We start from the raw sequence: 22740 nt of genomic DNA, 5'->3' as shown, positions 1-22740 counted from the left end.
TTCTGTAAGACTTCTGGATGAATGGGAAGAGGCTATGGAGGGAGAATGGTGTCCTTCCAGGAAAGGCAATGGGATCCGAGAAGGTACTGGATCCACGGAAGATGCATACCTTTTCCTAGGTAGTTGTTTAGGCTCTGAATGGGTTGGATCCGAACAGACAGACCTGAAGGCTGAAGTCATGGGATCCAAAGACTTATGTGTCGGATCCAAAGATTTTTTTGAGTCTTCTTCTGTGGTACTGAGGTCAGATCCGAAGAAGATTAAGAGAGCCAGGTTGTTCAGAAGGTCTCTTTTTTGCCACCATTCTCTCAGGTTTGGAGGCTTGAACTCCAGTCAGTGATTATCTAAAGGCAGAAGGAAGAAGGCCCTTGAGGATTAATTTGTTCTTCCTGTCAATCAGTGCTCTTGAGTTAAAAGCCTTACAAATGGAGCGTGAAGCTTGCAAATGTTTGGGTCCCAAGCAATATACTCTCAGACTATGATCATCGGATAATGGGATCTCATGGCTGCATTTGTGCATTTCTTAAAACAGGACTGTTTACCGGCATAATAAAAAAATGATAATAACCTACAACAACCACAGTACAATAGAATAAGATGATAAAGCTACACCAGAACAGCAAAAACTACTACAAGTACTTTTTTTTTTTAAATAGAACTAAACAAAAAAATACAGGTATCAAGAATGGTATTAAGAAATACCAACTAGCGGTAAGGGGAAAAAAAATTACCAACTATGGTAATTGAGAACTATTCACAGTAAATGCCAAAACACTATCACAAAGGAAAAATACAGACAAACAGTAAGACACAAAAAGAAGACATGTTGGTAATTAAGAACTACCACTGATAAAAATAATGACGTATGAAAAGGTAAAGGGAGGATAACAATCAAAGGCTTGATAGAAATAAGAAAAAAATATAACAACTTATCATTTTTGAAAAAGCACACGAGAGCTGCAGCAACCATGTTTCTCCACAATGCTGGCAAACGAGATTTGGGGAATGAGGGGGACTACAGCATCATGGGTAAGGGAGGAGCTCGAGAACTTGTACTATCCACAAGCTGTGAAACAGTTGTCAAGTTGGATCAGATGCGGACTAATATGTTGGGGAATGAAAATTGACATCAGAACAGGATATGCTATCTAGGCTGATAATACAGTTGAAAATGTGCAGAAAATAATGCAGTCACAACAGCGAAAAAGCAGAAATAATGCAGTAATCAGACACAATGCAGTTTAAAAAAGGGCAAAAGAAACACAAAGTATATACTTATTTCCCTGATTAAAGCAGAATCACTCTGGACCTCTGGCAAAAGATGCTAGCCGAGCAGCTCTGTCACATATTCTTGGGGGGAGTCAACGTGTCTCCTCTTACACTTGTGCTTCCGAAAAACCTCCATGGGGGAGGAGTTCCAGAGAGGATATGGAAGTCTGAGGGGTATCCTTAATGAGGGCTGTATGAAGGCTAGTGTGAACTGACTGTCCCAATGGAATATACTTTGTAGGATCAGGATCTAAGGCTTTCAGTTGTGGAGTGGGTAGAGTCCAGAGGGATAGAGATGTCCGGTCTCCAGCCTTGGAAAGCACTCTCTCAACTGCCTCAAAGGTAGAAGTCGAGGAGGAAGGCAAGACCACCCTGGTAGGCACCGAAGCTGACACACCAATATGACCGTGGGAACCACTCCATCCCTGCTCTGAGAACAGAGCTGAGCTATGTAGCGTAGAAGTTTCAAGGGGAAGGGACAGCTCCGACAGCTTCGGAGTTGAAGTATTACCCTCAAACTCTGCACTGAAACTTCAGCTCAGAGATCCTTCAGCTCCTTTGAAACTGGAGCCAGTTGAATCAGAGAAGATGCCAGAGTTGAAGATGACCACAACTTTGGATCTGACATGGACAAACCAGAACTCCTCAACTTTGGATCTGACATGGACAAACCAGAACTCCTCAGATCAGCAACTTTGAACTCAGAAGTCGATCAGAGAAGGAGTAATTGTGGGCAAAGGAGAGGGTCCAAAGCTCACAAGTCCTATGGGAGATTGAGACAGGAGACCTCCCAAACGAATTTGAGTCCTGAGGAACTTCCTTATCATTCTATCCACATCAGCTTCTGTCAGACATAACGGACTTTAAGGAAAATGTGGAGGGTGGCCTTTAAGTTTTTTGCATGGGTCTCTCCTAAGAAGGGGGAATGCAGCCTAGGAGAGACAGGATCTTGGGAAAACCTTGACTCCAGTAAGGGAGGAGTTCTCAATCATACCGGAATAGGATCCAGGGCAATTTTAGGATCTGAAGGCTTGAAAAGTTTAGTAATAAGTCACAGGTAACACTGATGATGGAAAGTCGCCAGAGAAACGCTTCCTTGTCTTTCTTCCCTTTTCTTTGGGCCTATCACCCTGTCCCCCTTATGTTTTTCTGAGGAGTTTTTCATGGACAGTGATGTTCCAGATGCAGATTTTGAAGGTTCTCCTCAATGTAATAGAACCCTCAGAATGAGCTTACTGCATCGTTCAAGCATGGCTCTGTGGCAACAGGATGTGCAAATTGAACAATCTTTTTCCAGATGTGCTGCTTCCAAAGACTCTAAAGGTGTGAATCGCACTTAGGCACTTGTGGCTATAAGCTAGCATTTCTTAAAATCAGTACGTTTGTCTGATAATTACTAAACAAGATGGAAACTGTACAGTAGACAGTAAGTCAAAACTAAAAGGTAATAAAGAATGTATATAAAAACAAATAATGGCGACAATTACTAGCTATTAATCACTAAGAAGATGAAAACAGAAACACACTGAAGGCATGAATAAGACCTAGACTAAAGCTTTTTTTTTTGTTAGGGGAGGAAAGAGTTCTACACTAGCAGTACACTATCACAGCATCAAAAGGTAAGAAGGAAGATATTTGGCAGAGAAAATAACGCACTTAGCTGAAGGTAAGCCTGAGCCAAAGAATCACACCTGTACTCTGTGGCAAACAAAATCTGAGGTAATGTTAAGAATAGCTGGAGGGATAAGGGGAGGAGCTTGAGCTATAGATCATGAGTCTAGAAAAAGCAGCCTACATCAGATACAAGACCCCATCAGTTGAGGAATGGACAGAAAAGGCAATATCAGCTATTTGTTTTCCAGTTTTTCACCACAGTGACATCGCATACATATTAGATTATCAATTAGAGTGGTTATCCTGGGCAGATGATAACATCCTGCATATTACTATTCCAAGAAATGGACCACCATATCCATAAACAGACATTTTAAAACATGTAACACATGTAAATAATATACCAGACCTTAGCACATTAGTAAGATGAGCAACAAATTTAGACTGCTTAACTTTTCAGTCAGCTTGTGAGCTGCCAGAGTGGGACTTCTGGCTACTGCTTAAATATTCTGAAGTTGAAGCCAGTTTTTTTTTGTCCTATCCTAGGGGGACAACCCAAAAGTTATGATTACTAGACAGACAGGAACAGGTAAAATATCTTGTAAAACTCTGTAGGCCAGTTCAGAAAGTACAGCTTCAAACTATTCTATATAAAAAAAAATAAATAAATAAAAAAACTTGCCAAATACAGATAAATTAACATAATTTAGTTACCTTCCAGAGGGCAGGGAACTAGTTCTCCTTCCAATCGGGATTCAACTTCCCCACCATTACAGGTGTCTCCAGAAATCTTACGGTAGCTACAATTGGGGAAAAAACAGAGAGAACCATTATGATCATTCAAGTAGTTCAAAAATGTATGGTGCTACACAAAAGAAAATGCTGTAAAATTTAGCAGTCATACGTCCACTCTTAAAACTGAAACAAACATTAACTGGAGTAAAATCAGAGTAAACTTCAGAAAAGAAATTATGATTAATGACTGTACAAAGACAAATATTTCATACTTCAGCTTATATTTTGCAAAGCTGGTCAGATGTAAGCCAACATTTTTCCTTTACAAAGAGCACAAATATATACAATTGTATGAAACTGGAATAACTACCTAATTGGTTACCTCTTCCCTGTACTTGAGAATAAAGTTCTTAGATGAACACCAATATGTTGTCTTTATAAAAAACCTATTCTCCTGGGGACTCCGATGTTGTCAAGATAGACAGTAGCCGTCACACTAAAGATCTCGGGTAACACTAACAATGATCATTTCAACCACTCTATGTCATCTTAGAAGGATAAAGCTCAGACTACACTGTAGGTGACAGTAGTTTGAATAGTGGTTCGGGCACTTTTAGGAGCTGTCAGAGGAGGATGGGAGTGAGCGACCACAGCCAGCTTGCACATACTGGGGGAAGAAAGGTGGCCCTGGCTTGCCACATGTGTAACACCTAATGTGACCATTAAGTGGCTATCCCATGGAGTTCCAATCTATCAAAGCCACTGTGTCATGTCCAAGTCACACTGTGAGCAAAGGAAAAACCTCAGAAGGCATATGCAGTGGAGCTTGAAAAAGCCACTGCAATGGGGTGGGGGGGTCCATCAGGGGAAGAGGGCAGGCCTCAATTTTCTCGCCACTTCCTACCACCTGACTCTTGCTACCAGCAGATGACATCATGGGAGATTTCCAGGCAGGAATGAATAGGCCAAAGGGTTCTCACCTGCCTGGGAATCCCTTGACTTCCAACAGCTGTGACACAAATGGACTGACTGGCTGCAGGTAGAGAAGCCACCAGACTTGGTCTTGCAGGAAAGCAAAAATAATGACTGTGATTTCAAGTGACTATGAATTACTATGAGATCTAAGTCAACACAATGATGTAAAACAAAGTGAATACTGTTCAAATTTTAAAATGTTAAGTTGTATTTTCTGTGATGGGCTATTTTTCATGCAGAGCACCTCTAACTAAATGCCAGTGTCATCGCACCTTGAGGTAAAGGCAATTTTCCCTGCAGTGACTTTGATGAAAGAATGCTTCATCCAACTGACCATCAGCAAACAACTAGCTAATGCACAAGCGACATACCCTTTGTACAATGCGATATTCGATAGTAAACCAAAAACTAGTAGACCTTTTTTCCGATACTTGTTTAAATAATGCTTTTACCAGTTAATGTTTTGTGACCCACAGTTCTGTTGGTAGTTAAGATATATGCTAACCTGATAATTTTAACACCAGACAGCTACTCTGTACCAACACACGTCAAGTCACTGATTTGATAGTCTGTTCAAAGAACATCAAAACCAAGACTTAAAAATGTCTGTAGTGCTAAAGCAGGATCAAACACTTTCATAAAAAGTAAAATAGCAATGAAGTAAGAGTTAAACATTTGATCTGCTCTGCAGGATAAATTTTCTCAGCTGCAGATCCAAGTTAAATCACAAATTGATCTCCTTCCAAAAAAAAAAAAAAAAAAAAAAAAACCCTTGTGAGTGTCCTTTGTATTTTTAATTATCATTTCTAACCACACTGCCTCCCTCGGGAAGACTGATCCACGATGTTATGATATTCTCTATGAAAAAAAAGCACTTCTTACAATGCTGTTTTTTGTTGTTGTTGTTTTTCAGCTTAATAAATACTGTAAGAAAAGGTGAACTAGATAAGCCCACTAAGTACAAACTGACATTTTCGAGATGCAACACAGGAGTGAGCTGTTAATCGATATGATCAGAGTTATAAAAAAAACTTGATTAGTCATAAAAAAAAGGGTAGTGAAAGAATCAATGAGCTTCCTCCTTTAGGCCAGAGTTTAACACCTTATAAACAAAAGTTGCGTACTTACCATGATGATAGATCACTTTGATCATTATATTGTAACAGATGGACTTGGTCACTGCAAGGACCATTTTCCCTGCAATTTTTCAATGTACTGTATGCTCAAGCACCTCACCTCCCATAATGCACTGCCTTCCTCTTCAATGCACTGCCTTCCTCTTCAGATAATGAGTGGCTGCTATAAAAAACAAGTGGCTGCTGTAATTTATACAATAAGAAAGTGTTGCTTTAAAACGGACATACTATTACCTGACAGCCTCTGGTAACCCACAAGCCAGTGCACAGGTGATAATTTGGTGGGGGGGGGGGCAGATGGGTGAGTGTACTACAGTATATGGACAATGATCAGCAGGATCTATGGTAATGGTTAAGTGCATAACTTCTATCCTACATGACCAAGTATGTACACTGTAAAAGGTGTGCCAAGTCCCAAGCAAAACGGGATAGGTCGTCTTGAAATAATGTGTCCTGCAACTCAGCTCTGTGGCATGCAGGAATAAAGTTCTGACTATGTTGCAGGTTGCAGATCCTGGCAAAGAAGGCTGGGAGTGAGTAGCCGTTGCTGCATTGTCCATCCTGGGGACATGGAGTTGGTGCTGGCTTGTTACACAGGTGACACCTAGTAGCAGCACTAGGCATCTTTCCAACAGGTATCAAGTCTACTGAATCCACACTGATGTGTACCACATTGAACGGAGAAGAATTCAGCATGCCTCAGGAGTATGGAACAGCAGCCACAGGGAAGGGGGCTGCTCCTCTGGGGGACGGTATAGGCCAGCTAGCTACTCCCTACCACCTGACTCTTGCTGTCAGCAGCTGAGCTCACTGGAGATTTCTGGACAGAAACACATGAGCCATAGGGCTCTTATTTCACCCAGAAATTCCCAGTTCCTATGAATGTGAAACAAAAGGGCTGACTGGGTGCAGGTAGAGGTGCCACCAAGCTTGGTCTTGCAGGGATGGGCTATGCCTCTCAGAGCAAGAAATTACAGTGCAGAATAAAGTATACTAGAAGACTGACAGTCTAGTTAAGATTGTGATCTGTTGCTACTTTTGCATGAATGCTGGGTCTTTTCTAAGTACTACCCCATCTTTGTGAAAGATGAAATATGGTAGCTTTGAAGAAAGAGGACTTAGTTTGAAACATCATCTTGTTTTGGTAACTGGCACTAGAAAAAGCTGTTTTTCAAGATGGACATTAAGATCCTTTTTCACTGCAGGTTTGAATGAAGATGAAATTAAGAACAAAGTGTAGGATCCAGATGGGGAAGGATATTTATACAGGGGCCTAGATATAAAGACTCCTCTTAGAAAGGCTTAATAGTCATGTCAAGAGTGCAAAGATGATTGGTAAATATACTGAGGATATGCATAAATGGCAACTAGGTGAACTTTCACTCTGGAAAAACAGGAGCCTTGATCAAACAAATAAATTCTTGTTGAGAATAACTTAAACCACTTCTCTTTATAATTTTTTTCCAGGTGGAAGGCTTGTGCAAACCTAACTACAAATGGACTACCCTTTTCGGGTAATCAAGGCCCCTGGCCATTAATGGAAGAGGAACCACCATGAGGTTAGCTTCAGGGAGAGTCCTGATGAGGCAAGTCAAACAGAAGCAAGAGGAGCCTTGGATGAGGCTTTAGAAGGAGAAGTTTTCTTACCAAATGAAGGCAAAGTAGGGGAACCCAACTTCCCAAGGCCAATATGAAACTACAAGAATTAACTTTGGCTCTCCACAGACTGGCTTTCCAGATGCATTTGATCAAGTGGTAGAAAAGGGAGTTTATAAAGAAGACCTAGGGGTCAAGAGTAGACAAGAAAATTCCTGGGAGTCAGACTCTGAGGAGGGATAAAAGGAAAAAGGTTGCTGTATTTCATCATGGAACTTAGAAGATGCGGTGAAGAGATCACAGCAATGCTTCTCTCAATGAAGAAAAAAAGAAGTTATGTACTCACCATAACGTTCCATGTTGGTAGTCCATCTCACCCTTCATTTGTACATATGGGTTCGGAGCCGATCCTCGGCTCCGACTCAGATGATTTAGAAGCTCGAGGACTTCTGGTTGGCTCATGGCTAAGCAGGTATCTCATGGTGCACCAGTGCAATTGCACGATAGTCACAAACAAGAAACTTTTAATGAAGCTTTCAGGTTTACACCCTTCATCAGCATACAAAATCACAACACATTAACACATTCAAATAGAGGACCATTATAATCACATGATCAAGCCAGCCATTCAAAGGACCACTATAATTAAATATGCAAATTCAATTTAAAAACATCTAATAAAATTAATTTTCATGCAGTTACTTGTTAAAAGCATAATACATAAGTAGAAAAAGTACAAAAAACTGTTACATATATATATATATATATATATATATATATATATATATATATATATATATCTAGACAAATAATTACATCTACACATTTAGAAATACTATACACTTAATACTATAATATATATACTATAATACTATATATATATACAGGCCTTAATGGGACAGTCAGTTTAAAACCAGTTTTGACCAAGAGGCAGAGAGAAAATTTATAGTATTAAGTGTATAGTATTTCTAAATGTGTAGATGTAATTATTTGTCTATATATATATATATATATATATATATATATATATATATATATGTAACAGTTTTTTGTACTTTTTATACTTATGTATTATGCTTTTAACAAGTAACTGCATGAAAATTAATTTTATTAGATGTTTTTAAACGTTATGGAACGTTATGGTGAGTACATAACTTCTTTATGTTAGGTAGTCCAATCTCACCTTCATTTTTACATATGAGACTGCGTCCCTAGCGCCTTATTCTTGGGTGGCTCATTGGAAAATGCTCCTGAGCACCGTCGAGGCAAAGGATGCTCTACCCCTGGATGCCAAATCCAACTTATAATGAGTAATAAAGGTATGAGGGGTAGCCCACGTAGCTGCTGCACAAATATGATCAAGTGGTACCCTGGCTTGAAAGGCTGCAGAGGTAGACAGAGACCTGGTAGAGTGAGCCTTGATCCTGTAGGGTAAAGGTTTGTCCTCCGAATTGTAGATGAAGGCTATGCAACTAGAAATCCAATTAGACAATGTCACCTTAGAAACTGGTAAGCCCAATCTGGAGTCGGAAAAAGAAATGAATAGCTGGTCTGACTTCCGAAATTCTTTGGTCCGTTGCAAATAAAAACGTAGCTATCTATGAACGTCCAGCTGGTGGAAACGATATTCAGCTGCATTGCAGTGACTGGGAAAGAAAACTGGAAGCTCAATGGACTGATTTAAGGTGGCAGCAGAACAAACTTTGGGAACAAACGAGGGATCGGTACGTAAAGATACCCTGTCTTTATGAAAGATTAAATAAGGTGGCTTAAAAGACGGGGCTTGTAGCTCAGATACACATCTGGCTGACGTAATAGCTACTAAAAACACAGTCTTCCAAGACAAATATTTTAAAGATGAGTGAGAAGGTTCAAAGGGAGGGGATGTCAATTTGGACAACACAAAATTTCAGTCCCAAGAAGCCACAGGTTCTTGTAATGGTGGTCTCAGTAAAGTTGCTCCTCTCAAAAAAGTTTTGCATAGCTTATGAGACATAAGGTTGGCATTTGGGGACCCTAAATAAAAATGAGAGATTGCCACCAACTGTACTTTGATGGTGGCCATGGCAAACCCCTGTTGAAAAGGCTCCGAAATTAATTCTAGAATCATGGGAATGGGAGCGGTGTAAGGATCCACTTTCACTTTCTGTGCCCAAACAGAAAACCTTCTCCATTTACTGTTGTACAGTCTTCTGGTTGAGGGTTTATGCGAGGATAAGAGAATATGTGATACTGATGAAAAAACATCATGAAGCCTAACTAGAGATGGAACTGGAGCAGCCATGCTGTCAATTTGAGGGTGTGGAGAGCGGGATGTAGCAAACCCGACATGTGGGTCAATAGATCTGGAACTGGGTCCAGAATCCAAGGATCGTCCAGAAGAGGCTCGAGGAAGGGGAACCAGACCTGACGAGGCCAGTAAGGAGCAATGTGGATCAACTTGCTTCCCAGCCGATTGGCTTTCTGAATTACTTTGGAGATAAAAGGGAATGGAGGAAAGGCATATAGAAGTCCCGTGGGCCAATCGTGGACCAGAGCATCTCTGGGTGTTTCCCCCGAAGAGGGAATTAGGGAAAAATAGCTGCTGCACTTGGCATTGACTGGGCTGGCAAAAAGGTTGCAGCAAGGCTGTCCCCATCTCCGGAAAATCTGCTCCACTATTTCCCGTTTCAGAGACCATCGTGAGGCAGTAAGATTGCCCGGCTTAGCTTGTCAGCTATCACATTGGTTGTCCCCGGAATGTGCGTTGCCACCAGAAAGCACTGGGAAGAAATCGCCCATTCCCAAACTCGTATGACCTCGCGACAGAGTGGGTAAGATCTGGTACCACCCTGTTTGTTGATATACCACGCAACCGACATGTTGTCCGACTGTATTGCAATTGTCCCTGGAGGAAGAAGGTCCTGAAGTGCTTGCAACGCCAGAAGCACCGCCCTCATCTCCAAAACACTGATAAGCAGATGAGCCTCGTGTTCTTGCCATGTGCCATGGACAGTCCTGCTAAGATAATGCCCCCCCCGACCTGGGAGGTATCCATGGTCACAGTGGCAACGGGTTGGGCAGGAACAAAGGGAGCTGCCGTGAACAAGTGGTTGGGGGCTATCCACCAATGAAGGTCCTTTTTACATGATTCTGTCAGCAGGATAGAGTGACTCAGCGGCAGATATTGGAATGACCACTGGGAAAACAGGAGTCATTGGAGGATTCTCATGTGCAACCTGGCTAAAGGTATTAACAGAATGGCTGAGGCCATCGTACCGAGAAGCTGAAGAATCCATTTTGCTTTGACCTTCCGAAGCGGAAGAAGACGCTGAACTTGTGAGATGAGGTTTTGTGCTCTTTCAGCGGGGAGACGAACTGTCATATTTACTCTGCCTATAAAAATCACAGATTGCGAGGGCAGTAATGCAGATTTTTCCCAGTTTATGGAGATCCCTAGTTGAGCACAAAGCTGAATGGTGGCATCCCTGTTTTGGATGAGTAGATGCCTGGTGGGGGCAGCCAGGAGTCAGTCTTCCAAATACGGAAACACCTGGAATCCCTGACGTCTCAAGTGAGCTGTCACTACTGCCTTGCATTTGGTGAACACCCTGGGGGCTGTGGTGAGACCAAAGGGCAGAGCACGAAACTGATAATGACTGGCTCCCAACCGGAAGCGCAGATATCTCCTTGACGCCTTGTCCATTTTTATATGGTAGTAGACATCTTAGAGATCCAGACAGCACATCCAATAGTCTTTCCCTAACAACGGGAGTATCGACTGCAGTGTGACCATCTGAAACTTGTCCTTCTTCACGGATTCATTTAATCTGCTGAGGTCCAAAATTGGCCTCCAGTCTCTAGTTCGTTTTGGGACTAAAAAGAACCTGGAGTAAGTTCCGGATCCTGTCTGGTCTGCTGGCACGGGCTGGATGACTCTTTTAAGAGCAACTTGTTGATCCCCACAGTTGCCTGGTCCCTGTGATTGGGTGGAACATCTGGGATCTTTTTTGGAACAAACGGTGGAAGGGAAAAGGGTATGATATAGCCTCTGGTAACAACTCTTTGTACCCACTTGTCTTGGGTGATATTTAGCCAGGCTTCTGAATACAAAGAGATGCAACCCCCGACTGGCCCCAGAGAAATGCAGTCGGGCCCCATATCAGGAGCGCTGATAAGGCTGCCCTCGAAAGGAATCATGGCCTTGCTGGTATTGCGGACCACCTCTGTCTCTAGGGCGATGTCTACCATTTCCTCCTCCTCTGGCTCTGAAGGAGGATTCACTGTGTGTCCGGAAAGACCCTCTGGGACTTTTTGAACTACATTTTACCTCCCATGTGACCTTTGGGCTATGGTCGAGAGGGAACGGTAAAACAGTCTCTCACGGCAGAGAGTGTATTTCCTTCCTGCTCACACTGAGTGAGTGTTTCTTTCACCTTGGGACCAAATAAGGAGGAACCATCAAACGGGGCATTGGTGAAGGTGGACTTCAATGGCTCTGCAAAATTACACAGGCGCATCCAGGAGTGGCGCTTAAGGGCAACTCCTGAACCTGCTGCTCTGCTCGCTCCATCAGCCGCATGGGAGATAAGCCGCATGGAGGAGTTAACCACAGAATTTAGGGTGGACAACTGAGCAGAGACTCTATCAGGAACTCCCTCAGGACAAGCACCCTGTATGGACTCTCCTAACTCCTTGAGGAGATCCCTCTGCAACCTTGCGAAGTGAGTAAGATAGTTCAGAGATTGGAGTGTAAATGCCGCTGAACTAAATACACTCTTCCCAAATCTGTCCATCTGTTGAGACTCCTTGTTTGGCAGATGAACAGTGGAAGAAGTCTCCACCAACTCCTTCTTCGTGACTGCCGTCACCACCATGGCATCTATGGCAATGCCCTTAGACAAGAACTCTTTTCCAGGAGGGGCAGACAGAAACTTATTTCGTTCCTGGGAACTGGCTCCATGGCATCGGGAGTATCCCACATCTTCCGACTAACCAGATCCATTAGTCCGTCGAAAGGTGGAGACACCAAGGAGGCAGAGGGTTGAGACCCGAAAGCCTTCAGGTACAATGACTCCTCATCAGAAGGGTTGACAGTGGGCCAGTCGCACCTCTGTTTAAGGATCTCCAGGATGTCCACAAAGGAGACATCATCAGAGGATGACTTGGGGAATCCTTCAGACTCCTCGAGGTCAGTGTCCGATGTCAGAGACTCATCCTAGGAGTCAATATGCTTCCTCTTGCATACCCTCTTCCGAGGGGGCTCCTCGAAGGGACCTTCTGGGGAGGCCTCGGAAAAGTGGGGACCACCAGCCAGTGGCTCCTGAGACTGTGGGTCTCTTCTGTCTCCGGAGAGAGTAGGTACTAAGACTGAAGTGGGTGCCCTGGGGGGAAGAGTGCTTGTACCACTGGCAAGGGCTGTAGATTGAGACAGCATGCTCATCACCTCAAAAGCCAACCTCTCCAGCTCGAAGACCTCCCCCGCTCCAAAGAGACAAAGGTTGGCACCAGAGCCAGAGCCATCAGCTCCGAGATAGATGCAGGGTTCGAGCTCACTCTGGCGGAAGCACCAAGAGAAAGGCTCAGAACCGAAGAAGGTCGATTCAAAACCTCCCCATCGGACCTGACAGAAGAGCTTCGGTCCCTGGACCCAACGGATGGAGCCAAGCATGTCGGAGCCAAACTCGGCTCCAATGCAACAGCAAGGGGAGCCGGAACGGAGGGTTCCTTCGTTGGTAACAAGCACTCTGGCTCTGAAAGGCGAACATGACTCATAGGAGGAATCGCAGACAAGGGCAAAACTGGCTCGAATGGCTCCAGAACCGACTGGGTCGGAGCCAACAAAAGTTTAGGCAGAACAGACGACTTCCGGAGTCTCAGTACTACCCTTTCCACATCTTCTTCCGAAAGGCTCCTAGAAGATCTGGAAGATAAAGTAGGGGATCTCTTCCTAGGAGGCCCTGGAGACTTGATTAGCAAACTGCTATTTCCAAAGGTTCAGAAGTCGGCACCGAAGCACCTGTGACCAACTCTGATACCATGGTGCTCTCCTTCAGCTCTGAAGACTGAGGAGTCGAGGAGGCAGGTTTTGGTAATTTGGAAGGCGACTCAGACACCAGCCGGTGCCGGAGAAGGCCTTTTAGAAGCTTTAGGTTTGGATTCAGATCGGATTTTGCAGACTTGGAAGAAGCTGACGAATTAGATAAAGCTTCCTCAAAGGTTGGTTTTAGAAGACCCTTGAGTTGTTCTTTCTCTTCTGCAACACTCTAGGAGAGAAAGCATGACAGAATAACCATGATTCCTGCAAATGGATGGCTCCCAAGCAGTAGACAAGGCTACTGTGGCCATCCGTTAATGACATTTTCTGGGAGCATTTCATGCATTTTTTGAACCCAGAGGGTTTATGCTCCTTGCTATCCTTAGACATTGCAGACACACACGCAAAACCAGTAGGAGAGAGAGGAATAAAGAGAAAGAATGAGGACTAGGTCCTCTAACTAAAATAGGCCTAGCCCTGCAGAAGAGTTACACGAGGACTAGGTCCTCTAAGTTAAACGGGCCTAGCCCGGTGTAAGAAAAAAACTTTGGTCTTCTAACTTAAACAGACCAAGTATTTAACACAGATACACACAGAGATTCAGTCACACAGGAAAAAATTTTAAATGTCCAAACTACAAATACAAAGGTTACACGAGGACTAGGTCCTCTAAGTTAAATGGGCCTAGCCCTGTGAAACCGAAAAACTAGGTCTTATAAATACCACCTTAGCGGATCCTCACCAAAGACAACAAGTTAACAATCAACAGTGACCAACAAAGGCCCGAGCAGTACAAATAAATCAAAAGGAGCCCCTGTTGATCAAGAGTAGAAAAAAAACGCCAAAACAAACACTTCACCTAGGCAAAAAAAGTGCAAAGGTGCCTAGCTGGCACACAGGATACTAAAACTACTACAGTGACAAAAAAATCCACAAGGACAACTCAGGCAAAGGCCTATAAGATAACACTAATATATCACTAAGTATGCAATATCCACTAAGAATGTAAGTACTGAAAAGGACTTAGCCAGAGCCAAGAGAAGCACATCCGAACTTATTGAAGCGGCAAACGAGATCTGGGGATTACACTGGTGCACCATGGGATACCTGCTTAGCCACGAGCCAACCAGAAGTCTTCGAGCTTGTAAATTGGCAGAATCAGAGCCAAGGATTGGCTCTGAACCCATATGTAAAAATGAAGGTGAGATTGGACTACCTAACATAGAATGTTTGTCATAGATGTACTTAAAGACCATTCATGCAGCATCAACAGACACCTGCTCAGCTTATCAACTAACGAGATGGCATGATTTGGGATACATATTATTGCCAGAAAGTGCTGCAAGTTAAAAGCCCATTTATACATCGTCACTGTTTGCTCCTCCTTGCTTGATGATACATCACATCACAACCATGTTGCCGGACGGGATGGCTATCACACTGTGGGGAGGGTGATCCTGGAATAACTGCAATGTTTTAAAAATGGTCCTCAAATCAAATATCTTGATGTGCAGATAGGCCTCTTATTAGTTCCATGTGCCCTGACTGCCCCAGACAATAACTCAACACCCCAATAAAGACACATCCATTGCCATGGCTGCTGGAATTAGAAGAGAAAAGGTACACCCTGTGAGCAGATTCTTAAGCTGAAGCCATCAGTGAAGACAATTCTGATAAGACCTGGGCAGTGTGATCATACGAGAAACAGCAACTCGTGTTTGTGACAATTGAACTTTTAGGTTCCACTGAAGCAGTCTTCTATAATTCCTATAAAACAAGGCAGCTGGTGGTCTTTGTTAACTATATATAATTCTGACGGTCTACTGAACTGAATGCAACCAGTCATAAGAAGACTTGCTACCGTTGTGGCATCCAGTGAATGTTAGTTGCTGAAATGGCTCCAAGATTTACAAATATTCCCAAGGACAGGCAGAAAAAAAGCAAGCATTCTCTTACTTTGACTACAACCTCCTTTTGAAGTCATGGCTATAAGCCAGTTAAAGTAGGATAACATTTTTATTCCTCGCAGTTTGAAATGAGTTGTGACTGGAACCATGCGCTGTGTTAACATCCTGGAGGATGAGGTAAGTTCAAAGGTAAGCCACTGAATTCATACAGAGTAACTCCCACTCAGAAGTGGAGAAACTTCTGTGATGCCTTAGCCATGTTGATATAGAGTGGAATGAATCCCTGAAGTCCAGAGAGCATGTGCTTCTGCTACCAGGTATCACAGACTAAATAGTGTTTGTCAAAGAATCAAGGTCATGTTGCTTCTCACTAAACAGTTCACCACATGACAAATGCAAATGTGTAAAAGTGCAACATTCCTTTTGCTTATATTTGACTATTACTTCTCACTACTAGTCATTATAGAATAGCAATTACTGAACAATAAAAAATGCTGCAGAATATTGTTTGTAAATTATCTTTTTTGCTAGCACATTAGCACAGCATAACTAATACTGCTTAAATATCTGTGTTAGTGCTGGTCTACCCCTTGCCAAACAATTAAGATCATGTTGCTGCCTGTTGTTTTCATAGGATTTACTTTAACCTCAGTTATATCGTTTAACAGCTCAGATTTGCTATAGTACCTGGCTAGGCTGAAAAAAGTTGTTAAAGGTTCTTACACTTAAAATTATGCCATCCCAGGGATCTAACTTCTTACTTAAGGCAGGAATGGCATCTTACAATGTGGCAAAGGATGCACCATCCAATATATTCTCCTACTATCTCTCAGGAGCTGCCACAGGGCACTTTACATACTTGCAAACATTTACAAACGGCACAACTAATTCTTTAGTCTGTTTCTTGGGAAAAGGTAAAATCCAAGGGCTTATACTGATAGTAACCAAAAGGTCATATAAACTTGTGGTAAGAAAAACTCAAATGCAGGCTCAACCAAATAACTTAAAATTAACTGACAACCCATCTAAAGCAACTGATATTCTATACTCCAAGGAGATAAATTAGCATATTAGATACTATATAAGTAATCTGCTTTAGATGGCCAAATAGATAACACATTGAGCCTCAGGTATCACCTCTTGACAAAAACTCCTCTAAACTACTCAACATCTTTAGAAGCTTCAGTAATCTGCAAGGAGATGGGGAGCTGAATAAGTGCCATCCAAAAGGGATCAACACCCCTCAAAAAATGCTCTTTTTACCTGTAAGCAGAATTAAAGAAACAATTAAGTGCCCGCAAGAAAGTACAGTTGTGTAAGCAAACTTACAACAGTAGATATTCAAACGATCACCGTTGCAGTAACCAAAAATACATGGGTTATATCCTGCATAGGATACAACAGCAGGATGTATGGGTTATACCCTGCATAGGATAAAACAGCATGCCCGTTTCCTAACTTCAGGGCACCTTCAAGATGCCCAAACCATTAGTTTGAGCTGATCTAACTATAAAGACAAATTTGGGCGTTAAGCCCTTCAGAGCTTTCATGCCAAATGAGAGAGGGAGGCTACGCCATGACAGGACACTGCTAGGAAAATACAACAGAAGTCCAGAACCTAGCATGAAAACACACAGAAAAATAGAGGAGGATAGAGGGAAGGAGTGCCACTGCAGCAGTAATCATTCAAGTATCTAATGATATGACACGTTTACTTACAAAACTGTACTATGTTCTTCATACCGATCAATGCTGCAGTAGCCTAATTATATGAGCAGATTACCATAACTAAGAACAATGGGGAGGTGGAAGAAGAAGGGTCTAGTAGCCTGTCCTAGACTTGGAAAAATAATCTAGTTTATAGTGTCTTTTAAAAGTATGCACAGTGAACCAAGTTGCTGCTTCTAGAATACTTCAATTACAACCTCTTTCCAAAAAGCTACAGATTAAGCCAAGGCCACGGTACAGTGGCAGCCTTGGCCATGTCTGGAATAGTTTTTTTGTGGAGGGAATAACAAAAAGTGAAAGCCTGAGACAACCATTTGGAAGTGCTCAGCTTGGACACAGGTTTCCTCTTCTTACCTTCACAAGAAATGAACACTTGATCGGAAGTTCCAAAAGATTTTGTTCTGTCAATTCAGTACAGGAATTGCCTTTGGACATCCTAGGTATGAAGTCTCCTTTCTCCCTTATTTCTAGGGTCTAGAAATAACACAGGGAAATAGACAGTTTAGTTTTAAGTAAACTCAGATAACACTATGCATAAAAGAAGGATTAGTTCTCAAAGAAACACAGTCTCTGTGAAAGATGAGAAGGTTGACTGACCACTAGAGCTTGCAACTCAGCTACTCTTCTTGTGGAGATCAGACCAATCAGCAAAACTGTTTTCTTTATTAAGAACATCCAGTAAGCCAGATGAGCTGGTTCAAATGGAGCAAGTGTTAGCTTCTCTAATACAAAATTAAAATTCCTATGAGAAGCCACCAGTATTCAGGAAGGCTTCTTATGTAGCACTCACTTCACAAACATTTCCACATGAGAATGCACTGAAAGAGGATGATCCATCAGCAGACATGCTGAAAGAGCCAAAAAATTAATCTCGACAGAGGAGTAAGAAAGACAATGGATAGTAACCCACACAAATACTGTAAAAGTGACGGTTATGTACTTACAACAACTGCAGATCCATGTTGTCTGATTTTCATACGGGTCAAACATATGGGCTGTCGAATCTGACCTCGGCACTGACTCAAACTTCTTTAGATCCAAAGCTCCAACTCCTCCCCTACCTATAATTCCTTGGATTCCACCTTAGTTGCTCAGATCAAATTTGCCCCCCTCATTGTCTCATGTCAGAACAATCCTATATAAAGAAACCCTAAATTAGATACGCCAACCCGTTGAGGAAGAGTAGATACAGTCTTACAAGACTGCACAGGCAGGGGACAAAGAGCCTACTCAATCATCTCGAAGCCATAAGTGACAATCTGGAAGGGGGCAAGAGGGAGAGTGTTTGAACCGGACAAAAATCAGACACGAATCTAATGTTATGGTAAATATATAACTTTTGTACAAGGTGCCATCTAATTTCACTCATTTCAAACATACGGGACAAAAGCTCAAGCTGTCAATCTGGGCATTATCAAGCAAGCACATTCCTGAGTATTGTGGAACCAAAGGAGGAATGTGACCTGGATTTTATGTCCAAGCTTATAGTGAGGCACAAACGTGTGAACCATAGACCAAGTGGATGCAGCAGAAATGTCATTAATGGAATAGTCCCCTACTGAAGGTTGTCAAGGTAGAACCTGCCCTAGTTGAATGAGCCTTTAGTTCACATAGGAAGGGTAAATTCTTATGGTAGACAAAAGAGATAGAATCTGACAGCCATCTAGACAAAATAACCTTTGCCACTGCTTTACCAAACTTTAGTTTTGAAAATGAAATGAACAACTGATCATCTCTTCTGAATTATTTTATTCTATAAATGTAGAATCTGAGTTGTTTGTGGAAATCTAACATACATAAAGTGTTCTCCTTCGTTTGAATACCTGGGGAAAACACTGGGATATTTATGTAATGATTCAGGTTTACTTCAGATGCCACTTTAGGAATAAAGGATGCATTAGTTCTAAGAGAGACTCTACCCTTGTGAAAGAATAAATAAGGAGGTGTATGTGAGACAGCCTGTAACTCTTGAGATTTGTATGGCTGATGTCACTGCCACTAGGAAAATTGTTTTCCAAGTAAGGAATTTTAGCTCAGTCGTGGTTGCAGGTTCAAAGGGAAACAGAGTCAGATCCTGCAGCATAACGGTGTTGTCCTATGGAGGGGTTAGGTCTCTAATGGGATCATCTTAGTAGAAAGGAACCTTTTATGAAGGCTTTGAAAAATTTCAGCAAGGCTATTGGAATGTCTTTACATCTAAAATGAAAATGTGAAATAGCTGCCATCTGGACTTTGATGGTGGCAAAGCTGAAGCCCTTATCAATGAGTTCTGATAATAATTGTAGCATCTATGGAATAGGTGCTGAAAAAGGGTCAAGTCTTTTGGAGAGAGCCCAAATAAAGAATCTCTTCAGTTTGATCTGGTAAATCTTTCTAGTGGACAGTTTCTGAGAAGCAGAAAGTACAGCTGCACAAAATCTTTCCATAACAGTAGAAGTCCTTCTCTTCACTGTTGCAGTATTCATAACTGAAGGGATCTTCTGCCAAGGACAGACCAACGTCTGGCCAATATACCAAAGCCTTTAGTACTTACAGGCATCGTATGTCACATGTACGCTCCCTGCACAAGGCATAGAGTATAAAGGTGATGTACAGATGCACACACAAAGAAATGCAAAAGCCCCAGGAGGAACAGAATGTCCCTAGGGACAAGGAAGAATAAGCACATCCAGAAGGAGAAAAGGGAGAAGACCCCCTCAGCCAGGACGGCAAGGAAGACTAGGCTGAAGAAGAGGGGACAGGAGGGAGGAGGTGAATACTGCAAAAGTGAATAGAAGGACATCTACTGTTATGGTAAGATTTTACACAACCATACTATGTCCTTCCAAACACTGTTGCAGTATTCATAACTGAAGGGAGAGTACAAAAGCTCAAGATGAAACCTGGGAGGAGGACGGCACTGAAGAGCCCAACAGAAACCCATGCAGGATAGCCCTGGCACAGCCAGCTCTAGCCCTGGAAATAACATCTAACTTGTAGTGTAGGTATAAACAGAAGGCCAAGTAGCAGCCTTAAGGATATAATTGGTATCCAGTTCCTTGAAAAAAGCACCAGAGAGGGCAACAGCCCTGGCAGAATGAGCCTTAAATAAGACAAGACACTTGCCATGACAAAAAATAAAAAAAATAAATGGCAATAGAAATCCAGGAAGAGAAGGTTTGCTTGGAAACACCCAAACACAAAGACCTAGGATGAAAGGAAACAAAAAGTTGCTCAGATTTCTGAATAATCTTAGTTTTATCCAAACAGTATCTGAGCTGTCTATGCAAATCCAAGGTGTAAAGAACCTTCTTATTGGCAGACTTCGGAGTAGGGAAAAAAGGAATGAATATGAATAGATTCACTAAGGGACAACTCATTGACCACCCTGGGCATAAACGGAGGACTAGTAGAAAGAGATATCCTGTCTGAAAAACTAAAAAAGGAGAAACAGCCAAGAGACTCTGAAGCTCAATCTCTTAGCTGAAGTGAGGGCCATTAGAAGGACAGTTGTTTATATTACCATGTGTCAAGTATGTGCTAGTTTTTATATAGGGAAAACTGAGGAACAAATATACGAGCACATTTATGACATTGGCACAGAGAATGGAAAAAGTGCTTTGAGCAGGCATATTATCTACTACCCTGACCATTTTTTTAAGTTTTGGGTCTGCAATTCCATTCATGTTGACTTGAAGGGGGGGACCGTGGAAGCTAAAACTGGAAGCACTTAAATTTAAATGGCAGCTTATTACACCTACAGAAAAATTCCCTGAAATTAATGAAAGTATATTTATATACAGTATTTTAAGACTTAAATAACTAGTTACAATACATTTTATTTATGCACTGTGTGTTTTAATGTTTCATCACTTTTTACAAGGTGGATATGTTTTAGGCCATGTCTCTTTAAACTAGTGTGGATTTTAATTGATTGATGATGTCATTTAATTAATTGAGATTCAAATGTTATTTAAATGCAAAAAGTCCTTGAATGTCTCGGAAGAAAGCGCTAAACTTTATATTACACTGTGATTAAAAGTTCATTTCTTCTATTTCTGTGCAAGTACATTTTGTTTAACAAAAGTGCTTTAGTTGCAGTCTGAATTCTGAGCTATTTGTGTGGTTACTCTGTTTTTGGGGTTCCAGATCTGTAACGTGTTTGGTTAGAAGAATAGTCTTCCAAGTACAACGTTGTAAGGAAAATGAAGTAGTAGGCTCAAAAGGAGCCTGAGTCAACTTTTCAAGAACAAAACTGAGGTCCCCAGGAAGGTGGAATTGTCTTCCTGGGAGGCCTGACATGACGAACATCTTTAAAAAATTGCTTTACCTCAAATCTAGAAGCCAGCAGAAGAGTAAAGGTAGATAAGCAGAAACCGCAGACAGGTGAGATTTAATTGAAGAATATGCTAACCAAGCATACAGAAAATCACAGAAATGAGAGAGAACCATAGGAACCTCTACAGACAGGGGATCCTGGTTTTGAGACAGGTACCAGATAGATAATGCTTTCCATTTGGACAAACATGATTTCCTGGTAGTGGGCTTCCTAACGAATACAGGACCTGAAGCGCATCCTCAGAAAAGAGGTGCCTAAAAGGGATCACAACCCTATCAACCACAGCATCAGTTGAAGAGTGGAGAAGTGAGGATGGATGAGAGACCCCTCATCTTGTGTGAGAAGATCTGCCCAGTGAGGTAACTTGTGGTGATTCCCTCTGACTAAGTAAGAAAGGGAAACCAATACTGTCTGGACCAAAAAGGAGTCAACAGCAAGATTTTCCGGGAGTCCTATGTAACCTTGTGCAAGACTCTCGAAAGCAGAGGAAGGGGAGGGAAGGTATACAGAAGTATCCCCTTCCAAAGGAAGTACAGGACATCCACTTTCCAGGCTACAGGACTTGAGATTCTGGAACAGAATAGAGGAAGTTGTCTGTTCAGAGGGGAGGCAAAAAAGATCTACCCGAGGGATACCCCACCGATGAACAATGTCCAGGAACACATCTCTGTGAAGCATTTATTCGGGAGTTTGTGTGCTGAACCTGTTCAAACAGTCTGTCACTAGGACTGTGCTCCGAGGGAATGTAACTTGCCTAAAAAGTAACTTGATGCTGCACAGCTATATCCCAGACTTGAAAAGTCAGACTGTGAAGAAGACAGGACCTGGTATCCTCATGCTTGATGACACCAAACATCGCTATGTGAAAATTTTGAGGAACCCAGGATGAAATATGGAATGAAAAGCATGAAGAGCTAGAAGCAGGGAACCTCATTTCCTTTACACTGATGTGGTCTGACTTCTGATGCAAAGGTCAGAGGCCCTGAACCTTAAAAGAACCAAAGGAGGACCCCCATCTCCTCTCTAAGGCATCCGTTAAGAGGTCATGAGTCAGAGCCGGAGCTTGGAAAATAAACAGATGATGAATCTACCACTGAAGCTTGAGCTTGAGACAAGCAAGAAAGGGGACTGGGAAGTCCAGGGGAGTGGCAACGATGAAGCTACACTGACATGAAGTACCACTGTAGCGTTCTCATATGGAGCCTGGCCAGAGGAAGCATGGGAATGTTAGAGGTCATGAACCCAAGGACCCTGAGAAAATCCCTAGCCGTGACTGACTCCAGAGAAAGGAGAGACTGGGAAAAGGCAGTAAGAGACAGGGCCTTGTGGACAGGCAGGGATGCCAGCATGGGGATGGTCTGAATCCTGCAACCAAGGAAAACACAATCCTGAGAAGGTGTTGGAGCTGATTTTTGAAAGTTTATGGTGAACCCCACACTCTGCAGC

General features: G+C 42.3%; 1 protein-coding gene across 1 annotated transcript in view; it reads right to left on the bottom strand.

The window, feature by feature from the left end:
- The window catches only part of SORL1 (sortilin related receptor 1), a 5131225-nt gene that overhangs the window by 2996881 nt on the left and 2111604 nt on the right, over nucleotides 1–22740 (bottom strand). The window contains exon 16 of the mRNA XM_044081038.1: nucleotides 3598–3683. Coding sequence (XP_043936973.1) covers nucleotides 3598–3683 — 86 coding nt within the window. The remainder of the gene's footprint in view (nucleotides 1–3597; nucleotides 3684–22740) is intronic.

This window comes from Protopterus annectens, chromosome 8.part0 (assembly GCF_019279795.1).
Source record: "Protopterus annectens isolate FY-2018-M chromosome 8.part0, PAN1.0, whole genome shotgun sequence".
In the NCBI taxonomy this organism is placed as follows: Eukaryota; Metazoa; Chordata; order Ceratodontiformes; family Protopteridae; genus Protopterus; species Protopterus annectens.
Note: the sequence above shows the minus strand (reverse complement) of the source record. Positions and strands in the feature narration are given on the sequence as shown.